The sequence below is a fragment of the Dipteris shenzhenensis genome, chromosome 13 (assembly GCF_047967505.1).
Source record: "Dipteris shenzhenensis isolate YYH24624 ecotype China chromosome 13, Dip_SZ_1.0, whole genome shotgun sequence".
Taxonomy (NCBI): domain Eukaryota; kingdom Viridiplantae; phylum Streptophyta; class Polypodiopsida; order Gleicheniales; family Dipteridaceae; genus Dipteris; species Dipteris shenzhenensis.
The window spans coordinates 6,269,659-6,281,681 of NC_141608.1; the positions used below are offsets into that span (position 1 = coordinate 6,269,659).

The following is a 12,023-nucleotide window of genomic DNA, read 5'->3' on the forward strand; positions in this document are numbered from 1 at the left end:
TCAGAAAGAGGGAGTTCAAAGTTGGTGACTTGGTCTTGTTATATTCCATTAAGTTCCTAAAGCATAAGACTAAGTTCATTAGTGGGTGGATAGGTCCTTTCTACATCACCAAAATTATTCCAAGTGGCGGTTTTTACTTGGCCACCTTGGAAGGCAAAAGGTTAGTAGCACCCGTAAATGGATCCAGAGTACGGAAGTACTATGTTCAGTAAGCAGATCTCTTATGGTGATTCTTGTATTACTCTTACTTTTTTATTATAAAAAAAGTGTTATTCTCTCCTTCACTTTGGTCATATGATGACAATCTTCTCATCCTTTTCACCTTGTTTACCCTTGTTACCTTGATCACCTTGGTTCCCAGGTGACAACCTTGTCATCCCCTTTCACCTTGTTCACTCGCTCTTCACTCTCCCCATTCACCCTGTTCACTCGCTCTTCACTCTGTTCACCATGGTTATCCGGGTGACAAACTTTGTCACCCTGTTACACCATGTTGACTCTTGTCGCCCCGCTCCACCATGAACACTCTTGTCACCAACTCCATCCCTTTCACCCTGGTCTCACACATTGCCTTCTGTTCACAACCTTGTCATCCTATTACACCATGTTCACTCTTGTCACCCCGCTTCACCATGAACACTCTTGTCACCAACTCCATCCCTTTCACCCTGCTCTCACACACTGCCTTCTGTTCACCAATTTATCACAGTGACAACCTTATCACCCTGCTTCACCTGTTCACTCTTGTCACTGCGTCATTCCAGTGCGAACCTTGTCACCTTGTTTCACCATGTTCACTCTTGTCATTGGATCATTCCAGTGACAACCCTGTTACACCATGTTCACTCTTGTCACCCCGCTTCACCATGAACACTCTTGTCACCAACTCCATGCCTTTCACCTTGTTCTCACATATAACCTTCTATTCACCAGTTTATCATAGTGACAACCTTGTCACCCTGCTTCAGGATGTTTACTCGTCATTGGGTCATTCCAGTGACAACCTTGTCACCCTGCTTCACCATGTTCACTCTTGTCACTGGATCATTCTAGTGACAACCTTGTCACCCTCTTCACCATGTTTAGTCTTGTCACCCCGCTTCACCATGAACACTCTTGTCACCAACTCCATCTCTTTCACCCTGCTCTCACACTCTGCCTTCTGTTCATCAGTTCATCATAGTGATAACCTTGTCACCCTGCTTCACCATGAACTCTTATCGCCAACTCCATCCCTTTAACCCTGCTCTCACACTCTACCTTCTGTTCACTAGTTTATTATAGTGACAAACTTGTCACCTTGCTTCACCATGTTCACTCTTGTCACTGGATCATTCCAGTGATGACAACCTTGTCAACATGTTCACACTTGTCACTAGGTCATTCCAGTGACAACCTTGTCACACTGCTTCACCATGTTCACTCTTGTCACTGGGCCATTCCAGCGACAACCTTGTCACCCTGCTTCACTGTGTGCACTCTTGTCACCTCATTTCACCATGGAGACCCTTGTCACTTTGTCATCCCAGTGACAACCTCGTCACCTCGTCATCCTAGTGACAACCTCATCACCTCGTCATCCCAATGACAACCTCGTCACCTCGTCATCCCATTGACAACCTCGTCACCTCGTCATCTAGTGACAACCTCGTCAGCTTGTCATCATAGTGACAACCTTGTCAGATCGTCATTTTGGTGACAACTTGTCACCCCCTTTCACCATGCTCAACTTAGTCATGTCCTTGTCAACGGGCTCTCCCCTGACAATTTGGTCACTGCCATGACACTCTTGTCACGTTGGGTACACCGTGGTCACCCGTCACAACTTGGAACAACTTTTTCTATTTTTGGTGACACTTGCTAAAATTGGCAAGCACTCGCTATGTTTAGCCATCTGTTGCTAATTTGGCATCAATCTAGCTATTTTATCTCGCTGCTACCATATTCATCTCCTTCACTTATTCTATTTCAGCCGCCCCTCATGCTTTATAGGCTCCCTTGCACCAATTGAAGCCCACATTTCAATCAATCACCCCCCCCCCTCACCTCCTCTCTTGTACGTGTCAACATCCCCCTCTCCTCCTCTCATCACACTTCTACAACTCTCCCACGTACTTCTACAGCCCTCCCCTCTCCTCTACAATGCTCCACCAAAGCCCCTTTTTATGCCATCTCCCTCTCTTGTGCCCCCTCTTCCTCCCTCTCTTGGTGCGCCCCTCTCTCCTCCTCACCGCAGCCTCTCTCCTCGCCCTCTCTTGAAGCCCCTCTCTTTTGCACCCTCCCCCCTCCGCCTCTTACACCCTCAACTCTCCTACACACCCCCCCCTCCCTCTCTTGCTTCTCCTAAAGCCACCCCTCACTCTCTCAACCTACTCCCCTCCCTTGCCTCTCCGTCACTACCAACTTAGCAAATCTGCCAAACATTGCAAAGGTCTCTGTAATTCCCATGCTAGTCCTCAGAAGATGCGATACTAAAATTATGCCCTATTGGAGATGGAATTCTTGGCTCTCTAGGCGGGCATTACGGTGCCAATCCACTTCGAGCCAAGGAACCTTGTGATGCATGAGTACGGAGAAGTGCAATTCGAACGAACGGAGGCTCCAAGATGACGAAAATGGCGCCTCTTTCTCAAAGCATGAGGGCCCCTCTTTTCGCCTTTGCAGTGGCCCGGTGCAGCATTCCCTTCGTGGGGATGGTTGCAGGGCCAAGCCCTCATATGCCAAGACTCTGGCATATCTGCCAGCTTGCGCCCACGCGGGAACTCGCTCTAAATGCGCAAGTGAATCCCCAATGCGTTGAATGGATCATGAGAGCCCCAAGCCAGGCACGAATCGATCATCAAAGTGTCCGGCCGTCCTCGATGCGGGCCATGGATCATGAGAGCCCAAAGGAGCATCACTAAGCCCCAAGCTAGAAAGCCAGGGAGGCACCGGGGCATGCGGTAAAAATGCGGTGTCACCGGCACGACCGGTAATCAAAGTTCTTTGTATGGATGGTAGCCCTTGCCCTAATCACCACTTCTTCGCCTTCTTCGTCGTTTTTCGCTTCGTCTTCCTCGCGCCATACAAAACACAGCACCACTTACGGCTTCCTAAGAGCTTCTTTCACTATCTGTACTCCTCATCTCTTCGCCTTGCCACCTCCCTTGCTCGATTTGCTGCCCATCGACCCCTTAATCCCCTCATTTCGTCCCTTCTTGCTTGCTCCCTGCATGTGGAATATCTCCTTGGCGTCAGCGACGCTCCTCCAGATTACCCCCCGAACTCCAGAATTCACCAGGAGGACGGCCAAGAGGTGGAATAGGGCGGAGGAATCATTTATATGCTTCTGCTGGTCTCACGGTGCGAACAAAGTTGTCAAATAAGACACGCCAGGGAAGCCGCAGGGAAATGCGTTCAGTGTTTTGGCACAAGATGGCTGGACGGATGATCACCTTATTCTTACGGAATTACGTTGAGATAGCATTGGAATAGCGAGATACGCTCTCAAGATACTTTGAGAAAATTTGTACAATTTATGGCATTCATGTGTTCCTTACTTCTGTGACTGGTCATCTTCGTCTTCCCTTGCTTGGAATGATTTGATGGTGGCTTGCTAGGCAAAGAGAGAGCGAGAGAGCTGGAATTTACAGCTGCAGGTTCTGCGTTCTAGCTATTATCGGTGGTGCTTGAGCCTGCCTGTTGAAATCTTCAACAGTTTTGATTGTTTTCCTTCTATTCCCAACTTGGATTCACCGCACTATATCTGTCTAACCTGCTTTGTCTCCTTCCTGGTTTGGTGCATCCTAACTGCGACGCACTTCAAGTCAGTATCCTCGTCTCTTTTGTGCATTATCGGGAACCTTTTGTCCTGCCAGGAGGACTTCTGCATTCTGCATGGTTGCATGATTTTGCCCCGTTTTCCCTTTGTCCCTCTTATCTCTCTTTGGTGTATCTCAGGTCTTAAGCAGAGCGGCTGATATAATAAGTCATGTCGAGTTCCCTCTCTCCGTCTGTAAACAGACCCCTGGAACAGCTTAAGGTGGCAGAGCTGAGAGATGAGCTCAAGAAGAGGAGATTAAGTTTGAAAGGGGTCAAGAAAGAGCTTTTTGAGAGACTGGAAGAAGCGATTCGGAAGGAGGGACAATCAGGAACTCCTCACGGTGAGCCTGGAATTCTCGGAGAAATCCAACGGGTATCTCCAGAAGGAATGTGTGATAATGCTGATTCCGAAGGGGAAGGTGAGGAGTTCAATAAAGTGACAGATGGAGTCCCCTTTCCTGATGCTGATACTGTGCAGGAGATTCAAGGCGATGCAATGGCGTTGGATTCTCAGGACTTGGCAGGATCGATACAGGATACGTCCTCCCACGCCACCAAATTGGATCAGAACATGAAACCGGAGAAAGGTTGGGATCATGCAATTAGCGGGAATGCTGGCATTGCCTCAGATGTAGACGGGCATGAAATGTCAAACTTGAATGATCTGGCTGGTCCTAACACAGGCATATGTGCACAGGAGCCTGTGGATCATCAAGATGTTTCCACTGTGAATTCTGTGGTTCCGGAACGCCAATTTGAACACTTCAAAATCTCGCAGGAGAGTTTTGGAGAAGTAAAAATAGAAGATGACTGTCCTGTGGTTGACCCAGACTCACTCTTGGGTAATTCGGACAAGCCTTCTGTGCCAGCTTTGGACCTGGTCAAGTGTACAACCACAGACGCATCTCAGGATACAGAAATGTCGGAACCTCCTAATTTTGGGAACAGGGAAATAAAGACAGAGAAAGTGGGGAATGATACTAGCGTCAATCAACTTGTAAGCTCGCAACTTGTGCCGGAACCTCTGCCAAGGTCTGGTACTGAAGACGAGAAACATTCACCAGTCCTGAGCCTTTCTGGAGATTTAAAGGCTGAGCCAGCGGAGTCAGAAACTCCTTTGGAGACTAAGCCCCTGTCTGCAGATAACACTAAGATGGAATACAAAGAAGAGTCGCCTGAGCCTCCAAAAGTGTACGATGAACCCCAGTTTATTGAAGCTGCCTACGAGAAGTCCAGGCATGATTCCACAAGAACTCAGGGCACTGGGGAAGTGGAACACTCTAAACCGGAAGGTCAAGGTGGACTCACAAAGGAGTGGACTAAGGACACGAAGGAGGTTGATTTGAAATCTGTTGACGCTGACTCTCACGTTCATACTGGCCAGAAACGCAAAGATGATGGTATGGGATGGGAATACTCTGATACAATGCGTTTGTGGTTTGTACTGCTGCTGATTGCATCTTATACCAGCAGTTGAAGTGGGGTCTTTACAACTGCTGCCAGCTCAGTATTCTTACGGTTTGTAATTGGATGTGCTTGTCAGATAGGGAGGCCAAGCAGCAGGAGCCCACCAAGAGGCAGAGAAGATGGAACTCTGGGAGCAATTTGGTGGTTGAACCTTCCAAACCATTGACAACAGGAATGGTGAAGGAGATTATGTCTCCAGAGAAGAAGGATTCCCCCTCTGCTGTAGTTTCTTCCCCGAAAGCTACTCCCAAGATCATGGCGACCTCGAGACCCATGCCACCTGCAATCAAGGTTGACCGGTTTGCAAATGGCGAGAATGGGAGGCAGAGAGTTGGTTTGTGTTTCACACTCCTAACTTTTTTTGTTTTTTTATCACTCTGTTTGTGATTTTGAAGTGTATAACTTGTACAGGTTTCTGATGCCAGTTTGTCTCTTTTTTTGAGAGCAGTTCCCCCTCCAACTCGGCCTCCCACGACTTCCCTTAAAATTGAAAGGTTTATCCGCCCATTTACCTTGAAGGCTGTGAAAGATCTATTAACAGAGTATGGGCATTTTCTTGATTTCTGGATGGATCAGATTAAAACACATTGCTATGTAACGGTACGTGCCGAAGCAAGTCTTAATGGTGTTTAAGCTACTATGCATGTATTATAATTTGATGTTGGTCGAATTGACAGCTCATTTTTTGCTTACAGTATTCTTCGGTAGATGAAGCGGCCGCAGCTCGTAATGCCCTATATGATAAGCAATGGCCGCCTTCTTTTGGCAATGCCCTTCTAGTCGAGTTTGTTGATCCTGCTGACGTGAAAATGAAGTGTGACGGTCCCCCGGAGAAGCCAATTGTTACTCCAGTCACCACCCCACGTGGCATGCCCAGTCCATCCCCTTCTCTGCCAGCTGCTCCTGCAGTACCTGTGCATACACCTACAGGTCCTTTACCCCCACCACCACCTCTGAGAGAGAGACCTGCTTTGCCACCTAAGAAGGAACCTGAGCCACCAGTTCCCACGCTAGAGGACTTATTCAAAAAGACGAAGGCCAAGCCTCATATCTACTACTTGCCATTGACTGGTGACCAGGTTGCAGCAAAGCTTGCTGCCAGGAGCAAGGAACAGCTGACAAAAAATAGCGTGTCATCAGTTAGGGCCTGATTTCTTTGTAAGTGGCTTGAAGCACTTTGCAACATGCTTTATTTCCATTTCCAGCGACTTTAGGCTTAAGTCAAGTGTTTCAGGCTAGTAGTGATCTGATTTTGGTGAAAAATCTTTTGCCCTGTCTGAATAGGATGTTTTTCCAGGGGTCACAAGCCTTTGGTAGAGAGGAAGACCTAGAGTTCCTAATTTGGTTATTCTATATCGTGGCAGAGAGTTTTTAGTCACTTCAAAGAGAGAATTGGTAATTTTTAGTTAGGATATATCTATTGTCTATCTAGGGAGTTTGTCAAGTTGAAGGGCATATTGTCGTTATAATGTTTTGAGGTTGTTACTTTGCAATGTATATGAAAATCCCCGTTCAGCTGTTGTCACGAACCTGTTCTTTCTTCTTTCACCCCTTTCCCTGATATTATTAATTGTCCTTATATAATTCTGTTTTCTAATAAAGCACAAGGTAGTTCTCATAAGCATTTACATGATCTTGTTAATCTTATCTTATGAAACATAGTCAAGTTTAATGCCGAGCTCTCAGCCTAATGTAATATCTGTGTCATATATGTAGAGACGTCTCATTTCACAGATCAAAGAGGGGCATCAAACAATTAGAGAGCTACTAATCCTCTAATACCTCCTTAAATATCTGCAAGGCTCATCATGCCCCCTCTCAAAGAAGTTTAATTAGTGATTTAGCCTGCAACAGTGCCGCACATGCTATGATGACATGAGAGACTAGGAAAGACGGCCTAGATCTGTCATCTCCTTTGATGCCTGCGAAAATTCTCCAAAGACACCCCCTACCCACCGATCCGTTTTGCCGCACCTAGGAAATGCATCCTCTTCATTCGATAGAATTCCTGCAGCGTCAACTGAGCAGTGGACAGACGGCCGCACCCCGCGGTTCTTCGATGGTATTGCATGGGCCAATAATGGACGGAGACTTTAAATCAAGGAAGAATCTAGGTAACAGATCTGCTCCTGTGGGTCTGAAACGATCCTCCACATTTCCAGGTAATAGATCTAATCCTGCGAGAGAGTGGAGAGATAAGACACTCTAGAAACATTGCGGCTAGACGATTTAGTCCAGGCAAAGGGAGGGGGGTGGTGTGGGATAAAAAAGGAGAGTTGAGAGAGTGGAAAGAACTTAGAGATTAGAGAGATGAAAAGAAAAACTTACCATTTGCTAACCATTTTTAGACATTTTAGGGACATCCGCTCAATCCTCGGTAGCATCCAAAACCCATTGTGTGGCTTAAATTTTGAACATAGGAAAGGTAGATTATCATGAGATGGTGTCACACTTGGTAGAAGGGGAATTAAATCCTTCAAGCGATTAGAAGTACTACACAAATGCAACATATCTCCACAAGCTCCACAATTAGTCTCCATCATTAAGGAGATGATCACTAATCAAGTAAGTTATATGGAAGTAAAAGAGCAGTTGTTGAGAGTGAAAAATAGAATGGTCTTATGCATTGGGGGGTTGAAAGATGGTTGCCTTCATGATGATGAGGAGAAAGACATAGATGATATAATCATGTGTCTTAAGAAGGAAGTTCCACAAGTTGAATGGGATGTAAATAGTATATGCAATGTCAGTGAAAAGGGCACACAAGCACAGGTCTACTCTAGAGGGAAGCCAACAAGAGTTAAAAATACATAAACTCAAGGATACAAAGACTTGGATATTTGAGGAGCTCACCTCGACGACCCAGCTCAAACAACGAAATAGTGAAATCACCAAAATCAACAAGTTTATTGAGGTGGGCAAGCATTGATTAGAGACTTGAAATCCAAACCCACATACTCTCAGCCTTAAAATTGATATTAAATAATCTTATAATAGCATTGAAATGTAGTTGTCCTATAATAACTCAAGAGGAATTGGATTTGTGCACTCCCTCAACTTTTTGGTTATTCAGATGTAGTAAGTCACTTTCTACTTTGGCTCACAGACCCGTGAGGTCTTCTATAGATATAAATAGCTCTCTCTCTCTCTCTCTCTCACTCACACACACACACACACACACACACTTATTATCCCTTCCTACATTGGTTTTACCACTTGCTCATTTGTGAGGTCCAATCCCATCAAAAAGCAACCAAAATGTTGATTCTAGCCAAATCTTGAAGTTGTTTTGTGTTCTAGAACTCACCCTTCATGAAATTTTGCATTTTTTCTTTCAAAAAGTGTTTTTTCTTCAAGTTTTTTTCATTGTGTAGTCCTAGTATAACAAATCTAGGATAGAAACTAAAATCCTACAAAAAATCCACAAAAATCAGTCGGCACCATAGAGCTATCCCACCGACCAAATATGCCGCCGGTCGGTGTGTTAGTTGTATCTCGTCGATCAAAACCCTGTTGACCCGGTGCCATAGAGCTACCCCGTTGACATAACTTCTGACCACGACCTAACCTGCCGCTCTAATTGAATGTGTGTCAAAGTTGCTAGCCCGTCGACGTGACAGCCATTGACCCGGCACCATAGAGCTATCCCACCGACCGTTGCTATTTTGCTAGTCTACAGTCAGCGCAGTGAACCCACCCCCACGCCTGTGGTCATATTCATATCCCTCTGCTCGTTGCGTTACGCTGATCACGCCACCCATTGCTATTTCATTCCGCCGATCGTCACTCTGTTCATTCCATCGATCGTCATGTTATGCTTATTTTGCCAATCGTTGCTTCACTCCTATCATGCCGCCCGGTGCAATTGTTGAACCCCACACCCGCCATCGCGATAACTATACCACCACCCGATGCTCCATCCGTATCCCACCAACTTGTGATCCTACCACACATGTGCAAGATCTATCTCATCGATCATCGTGTTAGGACGATCCCGCTACCTGTTGTCATTCGTACTCCACTGCCATCATGATACACTTACGCCACCACCCGTCGCTATTCCCGTATCCCAATGGTATTAGAGCTCGGTTCGTGGTAAGGAGCTCAAGAAAGCAAACCAAGTTCGCGGTGCCCTAGTAAGAGGATCAATGTTGCTTTCCTCTTTTTTTTCGAGTTTGGGAGCAAATCTCTGCAGGTAGCACAGCTGGAAAGTGCAAGAGTGCACTGTCTCAGGTTGGGATGCCCTTTGCGGTGTGGCAAGAGGGCAGTATATGCTACGGGATAGGGCAACACCCTCAGTGAAATTATTTTTTTGATTCGAGGCCATTTCGAGGCCCAATTTGGTGGCGGAACTTTTCCGCAAGCACTCAGGAAAGTGCCCTGTTTTTGCTGTGCGACCATTGTTCTATAGGTCGGTGAAAAGTTATCGCAGAAATTACATCGTATGCTTGTGCGTAGAGATATTGGGAGTGACAGAATCATTCTTATTGCCTGTTGATGCATAATCGTCACTAGGAAGTGACTGTGTGGTCAAATACCACTCTCGTCAATTTTGCAAATTTACCCTTGTGAGACAGAAGTTGTGTTTTTTTGCAGTGACAGAATATTTTACAGTGTTTTGTAATGGCATCTGATGCTCTTTAATAGATTGTCACTGAAAATCTTGACAAGAACAACTTCCAAGCATGGAAGTTTAGAATGATGAATTTCCTTAAGGGAAAAGGCTATTGGGAGTTCATTACTGCAGCTGAACAAGAACCAGTTATTCCTAATGTTCCCAATCAATAGGAGTTGCAGGCATTTAAATGCTTGCATGAGAGAGCCAAAAAAGTTATGTACTGGTTGTCTATCAGTATTTTTGATTCTATGATTGTGCATATTCAAGATGCAAGCACGCCGAAGGAGGCATGGGATACTTTGACAAAAATGTATAGCACAAATACGCAAGCCAGGAAAATGCAGCTCAAGCAGGAGTTGCATAATGTGCAGAGAGAAAACATGAGCATCAATGACTACCACATGAAGGTGAAGAAGATTGCAGATGCACTTGCTTCTATTGGGTCGCTAGTGGAAGATGATGAATTAGTTTTTGTGACCTTGAATGGTCTAGGAAAGGATTATGCACAATTCCGGACATCCATTGCCGTCCATGAGAATTTTCCTGATTTTGAAGAGTTGATTGCTCTTCTTTAGGAGGAACTTCAAAAGAAGGTGTCTTCTACCTAATTTGGAGGCCGTGGTAGAAATCAGAATATGCAGCAAATTCAAGAAAACCAGTCCTATGGAGGAGGACGTGGTAACTTTAGAGGCAGGGGGAGCCAAAGAAGTCGTGGTGGATGGCAGAGAGGCCAAAATGCAAACAGTAAGTTGAATGCTACTACTGTGGTAAAATAGGTCATATGGTTAAAGACTGTTATAAAAAGCAGAATGACATCATGACTGGAAAATTGTAGCAAGACAATTATGAATCCTCTAGTAGACAAGGTGATGACAGAAATGAGCATCTCTTTATGGTGCAGCACATGACTAATTCTGTGACAAGTGCAAAAGAAAGCAATGATGTGTGGTATGTTGACTCAGGTGCATCAAACCACATGGCAGGTCATGCAGAATGGATGCAGGATGCAAGGAAGATGGAAAGACTAGGATTTGTGGAGACTGGTGATGATACTGCACATCCTATTGTGCAGACTCATAAAATTCCTTTGTCTATGCAGGATGGAAAAAAGAAATACCTGTCTGATGTATTTCATGTCCTGAATATCACCAAGAACCTGGTTTTTGTTGGTCAAATGGTTGACCAGGGTTTGCAAGTCAGATTTAATCCTCATGGATGCTTTGTTGAGGATATGAAAAATAAAGGTCACTTGATAGCAAAAGGGAAGAAGAAGGGTAGGATGTTTACGTTGGGTGCAGACATGCCTGAATTGAGTGCAGCAATGTTTGCACATGGGACCGGTGTAGTTGCAGATATTGATATTTGGAATAAACGCATCGGTCATGTTAATGTACATCGAATTAAATTAATGCAAGCCCAAAATATTGTTGCAGGATTGCCTAAGTTCAAGGTTGCAGAAATGCATAAGGTATGTGAAGCCTGTCAATTTGGAAAACAGGCAAGGAAACCATTTCCTAAACATGTTCAAGAGAGTAAGAGGCCATTGGAATTAATTCCCTTTGATGTGTGGACTACTAAAGCTGCATCTATTGGAGGCTGTCATTATTTTGTCACTTTTATTGATGACTACAGCATAAAAGTTTGGGTGTATTTTATGAAAAAGAAAAGTGAAGTGTTTGGGCATTTTAAAGCTTTTAAAGCTTTGGTTGAAAAAGAAATAGGCCTGTAAATAAAATGCCTAAGGTCAAATGGAGGGGGAGAGTACCTCTCAAATGAGTTTGCAAGTTTCCTATAGGAGCATGGCATAAAGCAGCAGTATTCATGTAGTCATACCCCACAGCAAAATGGACTTATAGAAAGGAAAAACAGGCATATTGGAGAGGTATCTCGTGCCATGCTCAACGAAAAAGACCTGCCACATTATTATTGGGCTGAAGCAGTTGCTATAGCAGTCTACATAATGAACAGGACTCCCACTGCAGCAATACATGGCATGATGCCACAAGAGAGGTATACTGGTAGGAAACCAGATATTTCTCATTTGAAAGTTTTTTGTTGCATTGCCTATGTTCATGTGCCAGATGAGTTGAGATCCCAGTTGGATCCAAAAGCTTAGAAGTGCATCTTTATTGGTTAT

General features: G+C 45.0%; 1 protein-coding gene across 2 annotated transcripts; it reads left to right on the top strand.

Annotated features, from left to right (window-relative positions):
• The first annotated feature begins 3,030 nt into the window (after positions 1-3,030).
• LOC147894958 (uncharacterized) lies at positions 3,031-6,763 on the top strand. 2 transcript variants are annotated; one of them, XM_087383378.1, is made up of 5 exons: positions 4,004-4,142; positions 4,280-5,201; positions 5,345-5,602; positions 5,717-5,868; positions 5,964-6,761. In XM_087383378.1, exons 2-5 carry the CDS (start codon positions 4,298-4,300, stop codon positions 6,417-6,419), a joined length of 1,770 nt encoding a protein of 589 aa, XP_087239504.1. In that variant the 5' UTR covers positions 4,004-4,142; positions 4,280-4,297; the 3' UTR covers positions 6,420-6,761. The 2 variants fall into 2 exon arrangements, with proteins under 2 accessions (XP_087239502.1, XP_087239504.1); XM_087383376.1 differs by having other exon boundaries at positions 3,031-5,201; positions 5,964-6,763.
• Positions 6,764-12,023: the final 5,260 nt, after the last annotated feature.